General features: G+C 47.6%; 1 protein-coding gene across 2 annotated transcripts; it reads left to right on the top strand.

Annotated features, from left to right (window-relative positions):
• Positions 1-3811: 3811 nt before the first annotated feature.
• Positions 3812-22352, top strand: LOC131943516 (uncharacterized). Of its 2 annotated transcripts, none has more exons than XM_059303691.1 (9): positions 3812-3883; positions 6694-6790; positions 11555-11649; positions 12450-12546; positions 14564-14779; positions 15934-16050; positions 17045-17188; positions 17623-17814; positions 22060-22352. In XM_059303691.1, the coding sequence occupies exons 2-9, from the start codon at positions 6718-6720 to the stop codon at positions 22257-22259; spliced, it is 1134 nt and encodes a 377-aa protein (XP_059159674.1). In that variant the 5' UTR covers positions 3812-3883; positions 6694-6717; the 3' UTR covers positions 22260-22352. The 2 variants fall into 2 exon arrangements, with proteins under 2 accessions (XP_059159674.1, XP_059159673.1); XM_059303690.1 differs by having other exon boundaries at positions 15934-16059.
• Positions 22353-22717: the final 365 nt, after the last annotated feature.

The following is a 22717-nucleotide window of genomic DNA, read 5'->3' as shown; positions in this document are numbered from 1 at the left end:
AGTCTTAGGGGTCGTCCATAAATGACGTCACACTGTAGGGGAGAGGGGGGTCCGTAATTTTGTGACGGTGTGTGAAGAGTGGGAGTGGGGTTCAGATATTGTGACGTCACACTTTTGCATTACAAAAAAGCAATGTTAGAAAACGAGTTTTAGTCATTATTTCTCGTTTTAGAAAACAGTTTTAATAAATTGTAATATAAATAGATTAAAATACTCTATACTGACAAAGTTCACCCAAGATTTTGAAAGAATATCAATGTTTTAAGATAAATTCAGCTGCAATTTTGAGAGGGGTTGAAGGCTGAGGTGTGAAGTCATTTTAGGGAGGGGGATCTGGCTTTTTGTGATGGTGTGTGACGAAGGGGAGGGGGGAGGTAAAAATTGTCAAAAAAAGCGTGACATCATTTATGGATGTCCCCTCTGGTTTTTTTTTCATCTTTTACTAAAAATAGGATGTATATGTTTTTAATATTTTCGGTAACTAAAAATAAAAAAACCATTAGGTTTTCACATGTAATGGCGACATAAACAATGGCATCCTTCTTTTCAATAGGCTACCATAAATTTTATTGTATACATTGAAAATAATGGAAAACTAGGTCATGGGGTTTAAATTTGCATTGTATTTAAAACCTTTATCATAGGGTTATAACTTAACATAGGTCTAATGAAAATAAATAGAAATGTAGCCTTAAACTCAACAAATTATTTTCAAGTTCTCAGGATTTGCAACTTTTATAACATTGATTCTAAAAATATTAAACTTTCTTCGCTCAAGTTTTTATATATTTTGTTATCGCTTTGATTGCAAAATCTAAAAAAAGCATGTTTTTAATCCGTCTACACTATGATTATTATGATGGAAGGATTCTCTTCAACTTGGTCGCAATCATTTTTGCTAATTTTCTGACAATTAAACTAAACTTATAATTAAATTAAAGCATTAATTTAATGCATTTGACTTTATTTTTATTACAACGATGAAATAAACTATGGTTTATGGTTTACAGTTTACAGTAAAGTAATGAATGGTAACAAATTTCAACAAAAATTTTAATTACTGGATAATTAATTAAATTCAGTGAGATTACCAAATCTAGATCTAGATCTAGAATCTTTTATTTTAGATTTGTCTGATCTAGACTCAAGAGTACTCTAGACTTACCATACTCAGCCATACTGAGCTCTGAGGCCATAATCACTCACTCTGATTATGATAATTCATACTCATAGTTATTAGATCTAGCTCTAGCTCTAGATCTAGTTATTAGAATTAGACTGAATTAGTTATCAAGAGTGAGTGACTCAGTGACTTCTGCTCACTTTCTAAAATATCTAGAATCTAGCTAGATCTAGATCTACTAGATTCTATAGAAGGATGTGATAAAATTCTACTCAAATGGACACCAGCGAGAAAAGTCTCAAAGGTATTTGAGAAGTCCATAAATTAATTTAAAAATCATGCACGGCGTAGTTACTAGTTACTAGTTACAATTAATATGGTCATAAAATCCTCCCTGTCTGGTTTTTTTCGGACTTTACTAAAGATTGGATGTATTTGATGTTTTTAATATTTTCGGTAGGCCTAACTAAATAAAAATTTAAAAAAAAAACAAAAAACAATTTGGTTTTCACGTGTAATGGCGACATAAACAATGGCATCCTGCTATTCGATAGGCCGCCATAAATTTTATTGTAAATTGTAAGCTAAAAAAAGAAAACTAGGTCAAGGGATTTAAATTTGCATTGTTATTTAAAAACTTGATCTGCAAAGTTTTGTAAACAAAAAAAACTATAAAGTGGGGCTGTCAGAAATCGATCACGGGGTTCTTGTACAGCCAATCAATGTTTGTCTTACGAAAGTGAAACATTGGGTTATAACTTAGGCTTGATGAAAATAAATAGTAATAAAGCCTTATAAACTCAACAAATTATTTTCAATTTCTCTGGATCTGCAACTTGTATAGATCTAGATCTAGATCTTGATTCTAGAATGAATCTAGATCTAGAAATTTCTGAATTAATTTTAGGCTTAAGTTTTTAATAAAATTTTATCATCTTTTATTATTTTTACGGTCCTAAATCTAAAAAAGCACATTTTTATTCCATGTCAACAACATTACCGCTTACTGGCGTTTACTAGGCCGTTCGAATTCGCAGCTTCCGGGTTTGTTGTTTTGAAGCCATCTCACGGCTCATGCGCTTACCAAAAATGGCGACCAGTTTCGCTTTCACTAATGGGTAGAGCGATAAAACTAATGATTACGAAGCCATCGTTAATTTAAGAAATCGGAACTATCCGTTTCTATTTAAGTCTGTTATTTAAGAATTGTCGGATCTACTTTTGGCCTAATTCCTTTGTTTGTCTCGCAAGCGGCGCCTTAGTGAAAGTAGCTCTATGAATTCTTGTCTTTTATATCAAATAACTCTTACATATCGCTTCCAGATGCAAACCAGCTTATGTCAGATGTAAACTTTAAAGTATTAATTTTACACACATTACCATTAACTGGTAATAATTTGGCGTGTTAATGAGATATGTGCGTGGGAAAACGATCACCCCCCAATAATGCCATTTTATTATAATCTTGCTTAGTGAAAACGAGGCGCGGGAAAATGTGTGCTGCGCAAGAATCCAATCATTTGGCTAGATTTATGACTGTTTTTTTATGTCACACCTAAAAATAGAATGTTTACGCTTTCTTCATTGATGATCGTTTTCATTATTTTTTAAACTGAAAGTATGAATTATTAGTTAGATTTCAGGTTTTGTAACTTGGTATACTTACCCTTTATCAAAATTAAAAGCATAGCATGCTGATTGTGAACAAATATAGTCATAAAACACAGAAATATAAAGTTACAAACAATGCGATGTCAGGATGTGCCACACCCGGGCCACACCCCCTCAAGAAAACACGTGTTTATTAAGCTGTTTATGTCACTTTACACCAGTAATTAAAATTAATTTTCAAATTTTTATCACTTATTGGGTAAGATTAAGCACATGTATACTGAAAATTAAAAAAAAAACAAAAGCAAATTCTGTTTTAATGAAGGTCACGGGTCAAGTTTTTTTTCCTTCTGTCAAGTTCATTGGAGGTTGCCACAGACTGACCTGACTTTGGAATTTTTTTTCAGTAATAATGACTTTACACAGAAAGTTAAAATATGCTAAATTAGCTTAGTTTACTAGTGTTCTAGCTATTATTGATACATTTTTAATAAAAAAAATCATTCTGTAATTCTCATCAAAAAGCCTACGTTTACGGAAGGATTTTCGTTAACTCACTGGAGTCACTGGTGTCCATTCAAAATTGATTAAAATTGAGATTGACTGATGAAGTTGAAGTTAGAATCTAGATCTAGATCTACCGGGATTTGTTAACTGTTAGTTGTTGTTTTTTTGTTTTGGCTTCAAATTTTAAATATTAAAGTTTTAAAGTATCTAGGAATCTAGAGTTCTAGACTTTGACTTACCAAACTGTGACCTGTTCACTTTCTGTAATTTCTAAAGCTTGAGCGGAAATTGCCAGGATTTGTTAGTTTTTCCAGCTTTACGGCCTAAGCATAGTTTACCAGAGTTAGAGCACAAAATGTGGCGAATCTCGAAATGATGGGACTGCATTGTCAATTTGTTAGTAAACTAGCAATGCCTCTTTAAAACGTTTGATTAGGTACTAGGACTAGATCTAATTATCATTCCTAAATGTAAGTTAATAATTGAATTTTAGATTAGGCTTTTTAAATTCTATTTTTAGAAATGACACATCATCCTATCGTCTGCACCAAAAGACACCTTTTTTGAATGGTTAGAATAAAAATTGAGTACAGTTTTTAAAGTGTAAGTCAAATGCACTTCTCTTCTAACATTTGACTGCCAGTGAGTTGATTCAAGTTTTATTTATTTCAAAGTATAGATCTAGTTACAAGTACCATGTTTTAATTAGCACTATGAATACTTTAAGCCTTAGGCCTAAACTAAAGTTTAATTAAGGTTTAATTAATAGGCGAAAAAGAGTAGGCCTTACGCCTTACATGTAAAAATATTACGTTTACAATGGTTAGGGCTTATTTAATTATTATTTTATTGTTAACATTTAATTCATTAATTTGATTGCCAACTACTGTTACTTTTACTCAACTGTTAAGACATTAAAACGCGTGTAGGCCTCTTATTATTAATTAGTAGATATAGACATACTTATTAGACTTACAATAACCTTATAAAAATAGCAATTTTTAGTATTAGCTTATTCTTCTTCCTTTTTAGTTGTAATGTTGAAAGGGATCTCTTTCAGCGCAATTTTTAAGTAGCTTAATTGGTGTCAGCTTCTTCTGCGCCATACAGGCCGCTGACTCCAATTTCTGCTTGCTTTTCTTTTTGGATTTGCTTCCGTGGTCTATGTCCAGCCAAGAACAAACTACAGGGCAGGTAGCAGTTGTTTGATTTTGGAGTTTTCTCTCCAATATGGGAGGCTTTCCACAGTTATCTGCCGTAAGATTCGAACTCGTGATTCTATGATGAGCTTTACCAATACGACCACGCTAAACCCTTAGCATGTTCTAATTATGTTTGCCAGTGTTTCTTCCAGACTTTTTTCGAAGAGATGCCTGGAAGAATTACTGATGTTTGCTACTTTTGGCAATAGATATAGATATAGATATAGATATAGATATAGATATAGATATAGATATAGATATAGATATAGATATAGATATAGATATAGATATAGATATAGATATAGATATAGATATAGATATAGATATAGATATAGATATAGATATAGATATAGATATAGATATAGATATAGATATAGATATAGATATAGATATAGATATAGATATAGATATAGATATAGATATAGATATAGATATAGATATAGATATAGATATAGATATAGATATAGATATAGATATAGATATAGATATAGATATAGATATAGATATAGATATAGATATAGATAATGAGGGGGGGCTAAAAATATTTTTGCGGGGTGGCCCATTTTTTTTAGTTCCGCCACTGAATACAACGTATGCATCTCTTGTTCGGCAGGCCTTATTTTTATATTAGTTTATCTATTATAAAATATAGTATTTTTTAATTTAAGGGTCATTTATCTATGACATCCATAATTGAGTCGGTTATAGGCTGTTCCAACTCAGTGTGTGGGGAGAAGGGTCCACGATATACCTTCCTACCTGCAGTATGCTTGTAGGTTATCAAAACAAGATGATGTTGTCATGTAAACATCATGTAAATCATTCATTTACACCATCTGTGCTTGCTTTTAAGCAACAGATCTTTTCTGTTGTAAATTAAACATTATCTAAACTTTAGAATTGGTGGAATTTAGCTGTTAAGGGGTCATCCATAAATGACGTCACACTCGTAGGGGGGAGGGGGGTCCGTAATTTTGTGACGATGTGTGAAGAGGGGGGGGGGGGGGGGTTCAGATGTTGCGACGTCACATTTTTGCATTATAAAAAAGCAATGTTAGAAAACGAATTTTGGACGTTATTTCGCATTTTAGATAACTGTTTTAATAAATTGTAATAGTTTAGACAAGATTTTAGAAAAATATCGATGTTTAAAAAAAATTCAACTGCAATTTTGAGGGAGGTTGTAGGTTGAGGTGTGACGTCATTTTAGGGGGGGGGTCTGGCTTTTTGTGACGACGTGTGACAGAGGGGAGAGGGGAGGTAAAAATCGTCAAACAAAGCGTGACGTCATTTAAGGATGACCCCTAAGGGCTCGATTTATTTGTGAATTAATGTTGGTTCATGAAAAACAATTTCATTCGGGCATTTAAAAGAATTTATAGTAGTAGTGGAGGTAGGACAAAATGGTTACTTTTATGCCAATAGTGGTCTGGAGCCAATATGTTGGGAGTCATTTTGTCAAAAGCCAATATGTCGGGAGCCCAATTGCCTGGAGCCAATATGTCGGGAGCCCATTTATCGGTAGCCAATATGTCGTAAGCCAATTTGTCGGGAGCCCATTTGTCTTGAGCCCTTATGTCGGGAGCCAATATGTCGGGAGCCACTTTGTCGGGAGCCAATATGTCCTGAGCCTATTTGTCAGGGGTTAATATGTCGGGAGTCCATTTGTCGGGAGCCTAAATATTGGGAGCCCATTTGTCGGGAGCCTATATGTCGCAAGTCAATATGACGGGAGCCCATTTGGCGGGAGCCAATAAGTCGGGGCCCTTTTGACGGGGCTATTTTGACGGGGTCGTTTTGTCGGGGGTCGATTTGACGGGGTCAAATTAACGGGGCCGTTTTGACGGGGCCGATTTGTCCCGGGTCGTTTTGAAAGGGCACCGGGAATAAGACATAGGCCTAGTCCTTGAGGATAGCAAATCATATGGACTAGGCCTATGTCTTATTCCCATTAGGGTGAACCAACTCGAAACTCACAAAGTTCTATAAAAAGTAACACATCAGTAGGATATCAGTGCTGTTTGCTGCGGGTATCACTGCTCAGTGATACTTCGGGATTTACAAGGGTTAGCGCTAGGGTTAAACTAAGGGTTACTTTTAGAGAGCAGGATAGGCCTAGGTAAACATAGGTCTAGTTTAGAGTTACTTTTAAAGTGCAGGATAAGTTTTGGACCTTTATGTGGATGCGTAGCGGTACGCACATATGCCGTCTGTTGAATAATATCAGTCTTTTTTCTTGACAACTTCCAGTCCACTCTTGGCATCGACGCTTGAATGGCATTACGAGCACCCCTCTGTCTATCTATTGTCTGCAGCATAATCCGACTGGTGAACCCAGAACTTGACAGTGAGTTGTTCATGGTTCATTTCTCTGTTGGCATAGACTGACTGACGGGGTATGCACAATGTTGACATAGACTGTCTGACGGGGTATGCACAATGTTGACATAGACTGTCTGACGGGGTATGACGGGGTATGCACAATGTTGACATAGACTGACGGGGTATGCACAATGTTGACATAGACTGTCTGACGGGGTATGCACAATGTTGACATAGACTGTCTGACGGGGTATGACGGGGTATGCACAATGTTGACATAGACTGTCTGACGGGGTATGACGGGGTATGCACAATGTTGACATAGACTGACGGGGTATGCACAATGTTGGCATAGACTGACTGACGGGGTATGACGGGGTATGCACAATGTTGACATAGACTGTCTGACGGGGTATGCACAATGTTGACATAGACTGGCTGACGGGGTATGCACAATGTTGGCATAGACTGACTGACGGGGTATGACGGGGTATGCACAATGTTGACATAGACTGTCTGACGGGGTATGCACAATGTTGACATAGACTGTCTGACGGGGTATGACGGGGTATGCACAATGTTGGCATAGACTGTCTGACGGGGTATGCACAATGTTGACATAGACTGACGGGGTATGCACAATGTTGACATAGACTGTCTGACGGGGTATGCACAATGTTGGCATAGTCTGACGTTGTATGCACAATGTTGACATAGACTGTCTGACGGGGTATGCACAATGTTGACATAGACTGTCTGACGGGGTATGCACAATGTTGACATAGACTGACTGACAGGGTATGCACAATGTTGACATAGACTGTCTGACGGGGTATGACGGGGTATGCACAATGTTGACATAGACTGACTGACAGGGTATGCACAATGTTGACATAGACTGTCTGACGGGGTATGCACAATGTTGACATAGACTGACGGGGTATGCACAATGTTGACATAGACTGTCTGACGGGGTATGCACAATGTTGGCATAGTCTGACGTTGTATGCACAATGTTGACATAGACTGTCTGACGGGGTATGCACAATGTTGACATAGACTGTCTGACGGGGTATGCACAATGTTGACATAGACTGACTGACAGGGTATGCACAATGTTGACATAGACTGTCTGACGGGGTATGACGGGGTATGCACAATGTTGACATAGACTGACTGACAGGGTATGCACAATGTTGACATAGACTGTCTGACGGGGTATGCACAATGTTGACATAGACTGACGGGGTATGCACAATGTTGACATAGACTGTCTGACGGGGTATGCACAATGTTGGCATAGTCTGACGTTGTATGCACAATGTTGACATAGACTGTCTGACGGGGTATGCACAATGTTGACATAGACTGTCTGACGGGGTATGCACAATGTTGACATAGACTGACTGACAGGGTATGCACAATGTTGACATAGACTGTCTGACGGGGTATGACGGGGTATGCACAATGTTGACATAGACTGACTGACAGGGTATGCACAATGTTGACATAGACTGTCTGACGGGGTATGCACAATGTTGACATAGACTGTCTGACGGGGTATGACGGGGTATGCACAATGTTGACATAGACTGACTGACGGGGTATGCACAATGTTGACATAGACTGTCTGACGGGGTATGCACAATGTTGACATAGACTGTCTGACGGGGTATGACGGGGTATGCACAATGTTGGCATAGACTGTCTGACGGGGTATGACGGGGTATGCACAATGTTGACATAGACTGTCTGACGGGGTATGACGGGGTATGCACAATGTTGGCATAGACTGTCTGACGGGGTATGACGGGGTATGCACAATGTTGGCATAGACTGTCTGACGGGGTATGACGGGGTATGCACAATGTTGACATAGACTGTCTGACGGGGTATGACGGGGTATGCACAATGTTGACATAGACTGTCTGACGGGGTATGACGGGGTATGCACAATGTTGGCATAGACTGTCTGACGGGGTATGACGGGGTATGCACAATGTTGGCATAGACTGTCTGACGGGGTATGACGGGGTATGCACAATGTTGACATAGACTGTCTGACGGGGTATGCACAATGTTGGCATAGACTGTCTGACGGGGTATGACGGGGTATGCACAATGTTGGCATAGACTGTCTGACGGGGTATGCACAATGTTGGCATAGACTGTCTGACGGGGTATGCACAATGTTGACATAGACTGTCTGACGGGGTATGACGGGGTATGCACAATGTTGACATAGACTGACTGACGGGGTATGCACAATGTTGGCATAGACTGTCTGACGGGGTATGCACAATGTTGACATAGACTGTCTGACGGGGTATGCACAATGTTGACATAGACTGACTGACGGGGTATGCACAATGTTGGCATAGACTGTCTGACGGGGTATGACGGGGTATGCACAATGTTGACATAGACTGTCTGACGGGGTATGACGGGGTATGCACAATGTTGACATAGACTGTCTGACGGGGTATGCACAATGTTGACATAGACTGTCTGACGGGGTATGCACAATGTTGACATAGACTGACGGGGTATGCACAATGTTGACATAGACTGTCTGACGGGGTATGCACAATGTTGGCATAGACTGTCTGACGGGGTATGACGGGGTATGCACAATGTTGACATAGACTGTCTGACGGGGTATGCACAATGTTGACATAGACTGTCTGACGGGGTATGCACAATGTTGACATAGACTGTCTGACGGGGTATGACGGGGTATGCACAATGTTGACATAGACTGTCTGACGGGGTATGCACAATGTTGACATAGACTGTCTGACGGGGTATGCACAATGTTGGCATAGACTGACTGACGGGGTATGCACAATGTTGGCATAGACTGACTGACGGGGTATGCACAATGTTGGCATAGACTGTCTGACGGGGTATGCACAATGTTGGCATAGACTGTCTGACGGGGTATGACGGGGTATGCACAATGTTGACATAGACTGACTGACGGGGTATGACGGGGTATGCACAATGTTGGCATAGACTGTCTGACGGGGTATGCACAATGTTGACATAGACTGTCTGACGGGGTATGACGGGGTATGCACAATGTTGGCATAGATTGTCTGACGGGGTATGACGGGGTATGCACAATGTTGACATAGACTGTCTGACGGGGTATGCACAATGTTGGCATAGACTGTCTCACGGGGTATGACGGGGTATGCACAATGTTGGCATAGACTGTCTGACGGGGTATGACGGGGTATGCACAATGTTGGCATAGACTGTCTGACGGGGTATGACGGGGTATGCACAATGTTGACATAGACTGTCTGACGGGGTATGCACAATGTTGACATAGACTGTCTGACGGGGTATGCACAATGTTGGCATAGACTGACGGGGTATGCACAATGTTGGCATAGACTGACTGACGGGGTATGCACAATGTTGACATAGACTGTCTGACGGGGTATGCACAATGTTGACATAGACTGACGGGGTATGCACAATGTTGGCATAGACTGTCTGACGGGGTATGCACAATGTTGACATAGACTGTCTGACGGGGTATGCACAATGTTGACATAGACTGTCTGACGGGGTATGACGGGGTATGCACAATGTTGACATAGACTGTCTGACGGGGTATGCACAATGTTGACATAGACTGTCTGACGGGGTATGCACAATGTTGGCATAGACTGACTGACGGGGTATGCACAATGTTGGCATAGACTGACGGGGTATGCACAATGTTGACATAGACTGTCTGACGGGGTATGCACAATGTTGGCATAGTCTGACGTTGTATGCACAATGTTGACATAGACTGTCTGACGGGGTATGCACAATGTTGGCATAGTCTGACGTTGTATGCACAATGTTGGCATAGACTGTCTGACGGGGTATGCACAATGTTGGCATAGACTGTCTGACGGGGTATGCACAATGTTGACATAGACTGTCTGACGGGGTATGCACAATGTTGACATAGACTGTCTGACGGGGTATGCACAATGTTGACATAGACTGTCTGACGGGGTATGCACAATGTTGGCATGCTCAGTAAAAGGACCCTTGTCTGTGTGTTTGGGTCTGTCTGTGTTTGGGGCTGTCTGTGTTTGGTGGCTGTGTGTGTTTGGGGCTGTGTGTGTTTGGGGCTGTGTGTGTTTGGGGCTGTGTGTGTTTGGGTCTGTCTGTGTTTGGGGCTGTCTGTGTTTGGTGGCTGTGTGTGTTTGGGGCTGTGTGTGTTTGGGGCTGTGTGTGTTTGGGGCTGTGTGTGTTTGGGGCTGTGTGTGTTTGGGGCTGTGTGTTTGGGTCTGTGTGTTTGGGGCTGTGTGTGTTTGGGGCTGTGTGTGTTTGGGGCTGTGTGTGTTTGGGGCTGTGTGTGTTTGGGGCTGTGTGTGTTTGGGGCTGTGTGTGTTTGGGGCTGTGTGTTTGGGTCTGTGTGTGTTTGGGGCTGTGTGTGTTTGGGGCTGTGTGTTTGGGGCTGTGTGTGTTTGGGGCTGTGTGTTTGGGGCTGTGTGTGTTTGGGGCTGTGTGTGTTTGGGGCTGTCTGTGTTTGGGGCTGTGTGTTTGGGGCTGTGTGTTTTGGGCTGTGTGTGTTTAGGGCTGTGTTTAGGGCTGTGTGTTTGGGGCTGTCTGTGTTTAGTGCTGTGTGTTTGGGGCTGTGTGTTTGGGCTGTCTGTGTTTAGGGCTCTGTTTAGGGCTGTGTGTTTGTGACTGTAACGGCTAGGGTTATGAAGTAACGCTGTGTGTGTTTGGGACTGTAACGGCTAGGGTTATGAAGTAACGCTGTCGTTTCTTGCAGTTCGACCAGTCGACTGTAAAAACATCGACGGCATCATCATGCACAAAGTCTGCTACAAGTACGAAAGTACGGCTCTCTCCTGGGAAAAAGCAAAGGTAAAAAACAGAGGCGGAACCTGTGGAGTGTGAGGGGAGGGCGGATGGGAAAATGGCCTTTAAAAAAACATGGCTCTTTTCCCCGACAATTGTTCGACCCTTTATATAGATAACATACATTTGATTCAGGCAGACATTTGAAACCTGTGCGTAACGAATGTGTTGGCAGACATTCGAAACCTGTGCGTAACGAATGTGTTGGCAGACATTCGAAACCTGTGCGTAACGAATGTGTTGGCAGACATTCGAAACCTGTGCGTAACGAATGTGTTGGCAGACATTCGAAACCTGTGCGTAACGAATGTGTTGGCAGACATTCGAAACCTGTGCGTAACGAATGTGTTGGCAGACATTCGAAACCTGTGCGTAACGAATGTGTTGGCAGACATTCGAAACCTGTGCGTAACGAATGTGTTGGCAGACATTCGAAACCTGTGCGTAACGAATGTGTTGGCAGACATTCGAAACCTGTGCGTAACGAATGTGTTGGCAGACATTCGAAACCTGTGCGTAACGAATGTGTTGGCAGACATTCGAAACATGTGCGTAACGAATGTGTTGGCAGACATTCGAAACATGTGCGTAACGAATGTGTTGGCAGACATTCGAAACCTGTGCGTAACGAATGTGTTGGCAGACATTCGAAACCTGTGCGTAACGAATGTGTTGGCAGACATTCGAAACATGTGCGTAACGAATGTGTTGGCAGACATTCGAAACCTGTGCGTACGAATGTGTTTAATGATTAGTTGTAACAAAACAGTAGCCTGTCTGACGGAATGTGCCTGGTCTGGTTTCAGCAATTTTGTCTAGAGAAGCAGATGACGCTCTTGTCGTCTGATGACTTGATGGTCCTACAGAACTTACAGGAGGCCGTCTTGATCGTCGGTGATAAAGGTAAGGCCTTGACATTGGGGGTCAAGGCTTAGGTTAGACCTGGGGGGGGGGGGGGTCAAGGCTTAGGTTAGACCTGGGGGGGGGGGGGGGTCAAGGCTTAGGTTAGACCTGGGGGGGGGGGGGGTTAAGGCCTAGGTTAGACCTGGGGGAGGGGTCAAGGCTTAGGTTAGACCTGGGGGGGGGGGGGTTAAGGCCTAGGTTAGACCTGGGGGGGGGTCAAGGCCTAGGTTAGACCTGGGGGGGTCAAGGCTTAGGTTAGACCTGGGGGGGGGTCAAGGCTTAGGTTAGACCTGGGGGGGGGTCAAGGCCTAGGTTAGACCTGGGGGGGGGGGGTCAAGGCTTAGGTTAGACCTGGGGGGGGTCAAGGCTTAGGTTAGACCTGGGGGGGGGGTCAAGGCTTAGGTTAGACCTGGGGGGGGGGGGGGTTAAGGCCTAGGTTAGACCTGGGGGGGGGGGGTCAAGGCTTAGGTTAGACCTGGGGGGGGGGTCAAGGCTTAGGTTAGACCTGGGGGGGTCAAGGCTTAGGTTAGACCTGGGGGGGGGGGGGTTAAGGCCTAGGTTAGACCTGGGGGGGGGGGTCAAGGCTTAGGTTAGACCTGGGGGGGGGGTCAAGGCTTAGGTTAGACCTGGGGGGGGGGTCAAGGCTTAGGTTAGACCTGGGGGGGTCAAGGCTTAGGTTAGACCTGGGGGGGGGGGTTAAGGCCTAGGTTAGACCTGGGGGGGGGTCAAGGCTTAGGTTAGACCTGGGGGGGGGGGGGTTAAGGCCTAGGTTAGACATGGGGGAGGGGTTAAGGCCTAGGTTAGACCTGGGGGGGGGGGTCAAGGCCTAGGTTAGACATGGGGGGTCAAGGCTTAGGTTAGACCTGGGGGGGTCAAGGCTTAGGTTAGACCTGGGGGGGGGGGGGTCAAGGCTTAGGTTAGACCTGGGGGAGGGGTTAAGGCCTAGGTTAGACCTGGGGGAGGGGGTCAAGGCTTAGGTTAGACCTGGGGGGGGGGGGGGGTCAAGGCTTAGGTTAGACCTGGGGGGGGGGTTAAGGCCTAGGTTAGACCTGGGGGGGGGGTCAAGGCTTAGGTTAGACCTGGGGGGGTCAAGGCTTAGGTTAGACCTGGGGGGGGGTCAAGGCTTAGGTTAGACCTGGGGGGGGGGTCAAGGCTTAGGTTAGACCTGGGGGGGTCAAGGCTTAGGTTAGACCTGGGGGGTCAAGCCCTAGGTTAGATCTGGGGGGGGGTCAAGGCTTAGGTTAGACCTGGGGGGGGGGGTCAAGGCTTAGGTTAGACCTGGGGGGGTCAAGGCTTAGGTTAGACCTGGGGGGTCAAGCCCTAGGTTAGATCTGGGGGGGGGGGTCAAGGCTTAGGTTAGACCTGGGGGGGGGTCAAGGCTTAGGTTAGACCTGGGGGGCAAGGCTTAGGTTAGACCTGGAGGGTCAAGGCTTAGGTTAGACCTGGGGGGGGGGGGGGGTCAAGAGTTAGGTTAGACCTGGGGGGGGGGGGGGTTAGGGTTAGACCTGGGACGTCATTGCTTTGTATATTGGCACTCAGACCTTTCGTGATGAGAGTTTTATTTATCAAACAAACCTAATTCTAGTCGAGTCTGCCGCAGGAGACAATGACCTCACACAAAGAAGTGAATCCTATGGGCGAGTTACAGGGCCTTTGAAAGGATCGTGGGTAGCCCCGTGACCCCTCTCTTGACCTTTACCGGTGTATTCTAAAGGAATGCTAAGCAATACGTTTGGTTTCAAATGTGGCTACACCGGCTTGCACAAGGGAATCCACTCGTGTTTGACTTGGGTGGTTGCTCTCCTAAATGGGTTACTGGCCCTAGCTAAAGTGCCTCGCATACAAGGGGGTTTGGACCCGAGACCTTTTTAGTTACCAACCACTCGACCACGCTGCTCCCAAATATAGTAATTTATCAGTACATGTGTGGTTGTTCCGTTTGTGTGTTTGTGGCTGTGTTTCGTGTGTGTATAGGAGGTAAACCTTGGATGAGTTGCGCCCCGTGTTCTATAAATAGATCCAACAGAGAGCCACACGTACTGGCTCGGCGCCCGCTACAAACAGTCGGCCGCCGCCTACTACTGGTATCACAACAAGCAACCCCTGCCCAACCCCGGCAGCTTCAACCTGTCGGCAACCCACGACAGCAGCAGGGAGTGTCTGGTGGTCAAGCGAGACAAGATCACTGAGGAGAACTGCGACAAGACGCACGAGTTTTTCTGTCAGCACGAGGGTGAGTGCTGCACGTGTGGGTGTGTGTGTGTGGGGGGGGGTTACAACACTCTGTCACCCTTAGGTCACATCAGAGGCGTAGCGACCCTTCCCGGCGCCCGGGGACAAACTTTCAATTTGCACACCCCCCCCCTCAAACTTTCAATTTACACCCAACTCAAACTTTCAATTTGTTTTTCCAACCCATTTTGGCGCCCCCTAAGGTCGGCGCCCGGGAACATATGTCCCCCCCAGCCCCACCCCTCGCTACGCCTCAGAGTCACATAGGGATCAAAACACACTTGTGACAAGCTCATACAGAGATGCGTGCCAACTCCAGGCAGGTGAACTGAGTGAGTAGTGCCAGATAAATATTCATACACTCATGCCACATTAACATTCAGATAGATATGCCAAATAAACATGTTTATATAACCATGCCAAAACAGTTTCACACTGATCTATCATAAAAACATTTCGACAGAATTGCCATTTAGACATGTCGCTTAGATTAAACGAGACCAACCTAACCCCGCCTATATTCTCGTGTAGGGATCAGCAAGTTCGGCATTTAGACATGTCGCTTAGATTAAACGAGGCCAACCTAACCCCGCCTGTATTCTCGTGTAGGGATCAGCAAGTTCGGCATTTAGACATGTCGCTTAGATTAAACGGGACCAACCTAACCCCGCCTGTATTCTCGTGTAGGGATCAGCAAGTTCGGCATTTAGACATGTCGCTTAGATTAAACGAGACCAACCTAACCCCGCCTATATTCTCGTGTAGGCATCAGCAAGTTCGGCATTTAGACATGTCGCTTAGATTAAACGAGGCCAACCTAACCCCGCCTGTATTCTCGTGTAGGCATCAGCAAGTTCGGCATTTAGACATGTCGCTTAGATTAAACGAGACCAACCTAACCCCGCCTGTATTCTCGTGTAGGCATCAGCAAGTTCGGCATTTAGACATGTCGCTTAGATTAAACGAGACCAACCTAACCCCGCCTGTATTCTCGTGTAGGCATCAGCAAGTTCGGCATTTAGACATGTCGCTTAGATTAAACGAGGCCAACCTAACCCCGCCTGTATTCTCGTGTAGGCATCAGCAAGTTCGGCATTTAGACATGTCGCTTAGATTAAACGAGACCAACCTAACCCCGCCTGTATTCTCGTGTAGGGATCAGCAAGTTCGGCAACAATATGTTGTGCCACTGTGCCCTCGGGTACTGCGATACGGACGGCAAGTGCCTCAGGCCTGACAGTCTGTGTGAGAAGAACTGGTTTGCCGAGTCATGTCAGTACTGTACGTCATTCTTCTAGCCCGTTTATCTTTAGACATGTACGTCATTCTTCTAGCTCGTTCATCTTTAGACATGTACGTCATTCTTCTAGCCCGTTTATCTTAGACATGTTCGTCATTCTTCTAGCTCGTTCATCTTTAGACATGCACGTCATTCTTCTAGCTCGTTCATAGTTAGACATGTACGTCATTCTTCTAGCTCGTTCATCTTTAGACATGTACGTCATTCTTCTAGCTCGTTCATCTTTAGACATGTACGTCATTCTTCTAGCTCGTTCATCCTTAGACATGTACGTTATTCTTCTAGCTCGTTCATCTTTAGACATGTACGTCATTCTTCTAGCTCGTTCATTTTAGACATGTACGTCATTCTTCTAGCTCGTTCATCTTTAGACATGTACGTCATTCTTCTAGCTCGTTCATCTTTAAACATGTACGTCATTCTTCTAGCTCGTTCATCTTTAGACATGTACGTCATTCTTCTAGCTCGTTCATACTTAGACATGTACGTCATTCTTCTAGCTCGTTCATCTTTAAACATGTACGTCATTCTTCTAGCTCGTTCATCTTTAGACATGTACGTCATTCTTCTAGCTCGTTCATACTTAGACATGTACGTCATTCTTCTAGCTCGTTCATCTTTAAACATGTACGTCATTCTTCTAGCTCGTTCATCTTTAGACATGTACGACATTCTTCTAGCTCGTTCATACTTAGACATGTACGTCATTCTTCTAGCTCGTTCATCTTTAGACATGTACGTCATTCTTCTAGCTCCTACCTGTCTGTCACTGTGTCCTACCTGTTTGTCACTGTGTCCTACCTGACTGTCACTGTGTCCTACCTGACTGTCACTGTGTCCTACCTGACTGTCACTGTGTCCTACCTGACTGTCACTGTGTCCTACCTGACTGTCACTGTGTCCTGTCTGTCCGTGCCCTACCTGCACCCCCCCTACCCCTCTAACCTGCCAGTAACCTGCCTACAGACGACATTGCCGCCGACATCGAAAGTGTCAACTCCTTACTGCGTGACAACGATGACAAAACTTGCATCACGATGAGAGGCCTGACCCTCACACTCAACAAGCCGTTCTACTTCACCTGGATGAGGCTGGTCTTTAAACGCAAAGGTGGGTCTAGACGTGGGTTTAGTGGGGTGGTAGTCTAGAGGTGGGTTTAGTTGGGTGGTTCTAGAGGTGGGTTTAGTTGGGTGGTTCTAGACGTGGGTTTAGTGGGGTGGTAGTCTAGAGGTGGGTTTAGTTGGGTGGTTCTAGAGGTGGGTTTAGTTGGGTGGTTGTCTAGAGGTGGGTTTAGTTGGGTGGGTTTAGTTGGGTGGGTTTAGTTGGGTGGGTTTAGTTGGGTGAGTTTAGTTGCGTGAGTCTAGAGGTTTGTTTAGTTGGGTGGGTGTCTAGAGGTGGGTCTAATTGGGTTGGTCTAGAGGTGGGTTTAGTTCATCAATTGCTAACCTCTTATAGGCAATTTCAAAGTGTATACCATTTATACTTTTTATAAAATATCTACCATTTATACTGCGAATGATATAAAAGATCATAAATCTGTATAGGTGAAAACAGCGGTATACAAATTGGCTTCAGACTTCGAACACAAACGGAAGTGGCGTGTACTGATCAAGTGATGCTGACCATTGATGACGTCACGGTAGATTTGATCTGTCGGTTCGAACAGGTGCTGGTGACGGTGATCACCATCAGCTGGGAGGGGGAGAGGAGCATCTGCTCAGTGTACATCAGTGGAGGTGGGTAGTGGAGGTGGGTGGTGGGTAGTGGAGGTGGGTAGGTGGAGGTGGGTAGTGGAGGTGGGTAGGTGGAGGTGGGTAGGTGGAGGTGGGTAGGGGAGGTGGGTAGTGGAGGTGGGTGGTGGGTAGTGGAGGTGGGTAGGTGGAGGTGGGTAGTGGAGGTGGGTAGGTGGAGGTGGGTAGGGGAGGTGGGTAGTGGAGGTGGGTAGGGGAGGTGGGTAGTGGAGGTGGGTAGGGGAGGTGGGTAGGGGAGGTGGGTAGTGGAGGTGGGTAGTGGAGGTGGGTAGTGGTCAGTGGAGGTGGGTGGTTGGTAGTGGTCAGTGGAGGTGGGTAGTGGAGGTGGATAGTGGTCAGTGGAGGTGGGTAGTGGAGGTGGGTAGGGGAGGTGGGTAGTGGAGGTGGGTAGGGGAGGTGGGTAGGGGAGGTGGGTAGGGGAGGTGGGTAGTGGAGGTGGGTAGTGGAGGTGGGTAGTGGTCAGTGGAGGTGGGTGGTTGGTAGTGGTCAGTGGAGGTGGAGGTGGGTAGTGGAGGTGGGTAGGTGGAGGTGGGTAGTGGAGGTGGGTAGGGGAGGTGGGTAGGTGGAGGTGGGTAGGGGAGGTGGGTAGTGGAGGTGGGTAGGGGAGGTGGGTAGTGGAGGTGGGTAGGGGAGGTGGGTAGTGGAGGTGGGTAGTGGAGGTGGGTAGTGGAGGTGGGTAGTGGTCAGTGGAGGTGGGTGGTTGGTAGTGGTCAGTGGAGGTGGGTAGTGGAGGTGGATAGTGGTCAGTGGAGGTGGGTAGTGGAGGTGGGTAGGGGAGGTGGGTAGTGGAGGTGGGTAGGGGAGGTGGGTAGTGGAGGTGGGTAGGGGAGGTGGGTAGTGGAGGTGGGTAGTGGAGGTGGGTAGTGGTCAGCGGAGGTGGGTGGTTGGTAGTGGTCAGTGGAGGTGGAGGTGGGTAGTGGAGGTGGGTAGTGGAGGTGGGTAGTGGTCAGTGGAGGTGGGTAGTGGAGGTGGGTGGTTGGTAGTGGTCAGTGGAGGTGGGTAGTGGAGGTGGATAGTGGTCAGTGGAGGTGGGTAGGGGAGGTGGGTAGTGGAGGTGGGTAGGGGAGGTGGGTAGTGGAGGTGGGTAGGGGAGGTGGGTAGTGGAGGTGGGTAGTGGAGGTGGGTAGTGGTCAGTGGAGGTGGGTGGTTGGTAGTGGTCAGTGGAGGTGGAGGTGGGTAGTGGAGGTGGGTAGTGGAGGTGGGTAGTGGTCAGTGGAGGTGGGTAGTGGAGGTGGGTGGTTGGTAGTGGTCAGTGGAGGTGGGTAGTGGAGGTGGATAGTGGTCAGTGGAGGTGGGTAGGGGAGGTGGGTGGTTGGTAGTGGTCAGTGGAGGTGGAGGTGGGTAGTGGAGGTGGATAGTGGTCAGTGGAGGTGGGTAGGGGAGGTGGGTGGTTGGTAGTGGTCAGTGGAGGTGGAGGTGGGTAGTGGAGGTGGATAGTGGTTAGTGGAGGTGGGTAGGTGAGGTGGGTGGTGGGTAGTGGTCAGTGGAGGTGGGTAGGGGAGGTAGGTGGTGGGTAGTGGTCAGTGGAGGTGGGTAGGGGAGGTGGGTAGTGGTCAGTGGAGGTGGGTAGTGGTCAGTGGAGGTGGAGGTGGGTAGTGGTCAGTGGAGGTGGGTAGTGGTCAGTGGAGGTGGAGGTGGGTAGTGGTCAGTGGAGGTGGGTGGTGGTCAGTGGAGGTGGGTAGTGGTCAGTGGAGGTGGGTAGTGGTCAGTGGAGGTGGAGGTGGGTAGTGGATGTGGGTGGGTGGTGGTGGGTAGTGGTCAGTGGAGGTGGGTGGTGGAGGTGGGTAGGTGGAGGTGGGTAGTGGTCAGTGGAGGTGGGTGGTGGTCAGTGGAGGTGGAGGTGGGTAGTGGATGTGGGTGGGTGGTGGTGGGTAGTGGTCAATGGAGGTGGGTGGTGGAGGTGGGTAGGTGGAGGTGGGTAGTGGTCAGTGGAGGTGGGTGGTGGTCAGTGGAGGTGGGTGGTGGTCAGTGGAGGTGGGTAGTGGTCAGTGGAGGTGGGTAGTGGTCGGTGGAGGTGGGTAGTGGATGTGGGTGGGTGGTGGTGGGTAGTGGTCAGTGGAGGTGGGTGGTGGTCAGTGGAGGTGGGTAGTGGTCAATGGAGGTGGGTGGTGGTGGGTAGTGGTCAGTGGAGGGGGGTGGTTGGTAGTGGTCAGTGGAGGTGGAGGTGGGTAGGGGAGGTGGGTGGTTGGTAGTGGTCAGTGGAGGTGGAGGTGGGTAGTGGAGGTGGATAGTGGTCAGTGGAGGTGGGTAGGGGAGGTGGGTGGTTGGTAGTGGTCAGTGGAGGTGGGTAGGGGAGGTGGGTGGTTGGTAGTGGTCAGTGGAGGTGGGTAGTGGAGGTGGATAGTGGTCAGTGGAGGTGGGTAGGGGAGGTGGGTGGTTGGTAGTGGTCAGTGGAGGTGGGTAGTGGAGGTGGATAGTGGTCAGTGGAAGTGGGTGGTGGTCAGTGGAGGTGGGTAGGGGAGGTGGGTGGTTGGTAGTGGTCAGTGGAGGTGGGTAGTGGAGGTGGATAGTGGTCAGTGGAGGTGCGTGGTGGTCAGTGGAGGTGGGTAGGGGTGGTGGGTAGTGGTCAGTGGAGGTGGGTAGGGGAGGTGGGTAGGGGAGGTGGGTAGTGGTCAGTGGAGGTGGGTAGTAGAGGTGAGTGGTGGGTAGTGGTCAGTGGAGGTGGGTAGGGGAGGTGGGTAGGGGAGGTGGGTAGTGGTCAGTGGAGGTGGGTAGTAGAGGTGAGTGGTGGGTAGTGGTCAGTGGAGGTGGGTAGGTGGAGGTGGGTAGGGGAGGTGGGTAGTGGTCAGTGGAGGTGGGTAGGGGAGGTGGGTAGGGGAGGTGGGTAGTGGTCAGTGGAGGTGGGTAGTAGAGGTGAGTGGTGGGTAGTGGTCAGTGGAGGTGGGTAGGTGGAGGTGGGTAGGGGAGGTGGGTAGTGGTCAGTGGAGGTGGGTAGGGGAGGTGGGTAGTGGTCAGTGGAGGTGGGTAGGGGAGGTGGGTAGTGGTCAGTGGAGGTGGGTAGGGGAGGTGGGTGGTGGGTAGTGGTCAGTGGAGGTGGGTAGGTGAGGTGGGTAGTGGTCAGTGGAGGTGGGTAGGGGAGGTGGGTGGTTGGTAGTTGAAGTGGGTAGTGGAGGTGGATAGTAGTCAGTGAAGGTGGAGGTGGGTAGTGGTCAGTGGAGGTGGGTAGGGGAGGTGGGTGGTGGGTAGTGGTCAGTGGAGGTGGGTAGTGGAGGTGGGTAGTGGTCAGTGGAGGTGGGTAGGGGAGGTAGGTGGTGGGTAATGGTCAGTGGAGGTGGGTAGGTGAGGTGGGTAGTGGTCAGTGGAGGTGGGTAGGGGAGGTAGGTGGTGGGTAGTGGTCAGTGGAGGTGGGTAGGGGAGGTGGGTAGTGGACAGTGGAGGTGGGTGGTGGGTAGTGGTCAGTGGAGGTGGGTAGGGAAGGTGGGTAGTGGTCAGTGGAGGTTGGTGGTGGGTAGTGGTCAGTGGAGGTGGGTAGTGGAGGTGGGTAGTGGATGTGGGTGGGTGGAGGTAGGTGGTGGGTAGTGGTCAGTGGAGGTGGGTGGTGGTCAGTGGAGATGGGTAGTGGTCAGTGGAGGTGGGTAGTGGAGGTGGGTAGTGGATGTGGGTGGGTGGAGGTAGGTGGTGGGTAGTGGTCAGTTGAGATGGGTAGTGGTCAGTGGAGTTGGGTAGTGGTCAGTGGAGGTGGGTAGTGGTCATTGGAGTTGGGTAGTGGTCAGTTGAGATGGGTAGTGGTCAGTGGAGTTGGGTAGTGGTCAGTGGAGGTGGGTAGTGGTCAGTGGAGGTGGGTAGTGGTCAGTGGAGGTGGGTAGTGGTCATTGGAGTTGGGTAGTGGTCAGTTGAGATGGGTAGTGGTCAGTGGAGTTGGGTAGTGGTCAGTGGAGGTGGGTAGTGGTCAGTGGAGGTGGGTAGTGGTCAGTGGAGTTGGGTAGTGGTCAGTTGAGATGGGTAGTGGTCAGTGGAGTTGGGTAGTGGTCAGTGGAGGTGGGTGGTGGTCAGTGGAGATGGGTAGTGGTCAGTGGAGTTGGGTAGTGGTCAGTTGAGATGGGTAGTGGTCAGTGGAGTTGGGTAGTGGTCAGTGGAGGTGGGTAGTGGTGAGAGTGTTGTAGTTGCAGTGTGTAATGAGCCCGTGTTGTGTGTAATGAGCCCGTGTTGTGTGTAATGAGCCCGTGTTGTGTGTAATGAGCCCGTGTTGTGTGTAATGAGCCCGTGTTGTGTGCATTATCTTATTTACAGGCCAGAACTTGGCCTACATGGGCTCCACCAGCCAGTCGGGCAGTGAAGTGACGTCACACTACACCATCGACGGGGTCAAAGGTTACCCTGCGCTCTGTGCCAGCACAGACCACACCTTGGACAACCAGTACTGGCTTCTGCTCTTCTCCCAGCCCTACTCCATCCACACGGTCTTCCTGTACCGCCAGACTAGTGAGTAACCCAACCCCTCCCCACCCACAGACCACACCTTGGACAACCAGTACTGGCTTCTGCTCTTCTCCCAGCCCTACTCCATCCACACGGTCTTCCTGTACCGCCAGACTAGTGAGTAACCCAACCTCTCCCCTCCCCACCCACAGACCACACCTTGGACAACCAGTACTGGCTTCTGCTCTTCTCCCAGCCCTACTCCATCCACACGGTCTTCCTGTACCGCCAGACTAGTGAGTAACCCAACCCCTCCCCACCCACAGACCACACCTTGGACAACCAGTACTGGCTTCTGCTCTTCTCCCAGCCCTACTCCATCCACACGGTCTTCCTGTACCGCCAGACTAGTGAGTAACCCAACCCCTCCCCACCCACAGACCACACCTTGGACAACCAGTACTGGCTTCTGCTCTTCTCCCAGCCCTACTCCATCCACACGGTCTTCCTGTACCGCCAGACTAGTGAG

Source organism: Physella acuta, unplaced genomic scaffold (genome assembly GCF_028476545.2).
Source record: "Physella acuta isolate Inbredline_101_S28 unplaced genomic scaffold, ASM2847654v3 ptg000457l, whole genome shotgun sequence".
NCBI lineage: Eukaryota > Metazoa > Mollusca > Gastropoda > Physidae > Physella > Physella acuta.
This window is presented reverse-complemented; position numbering and strand designations above follow the sequence as displayed.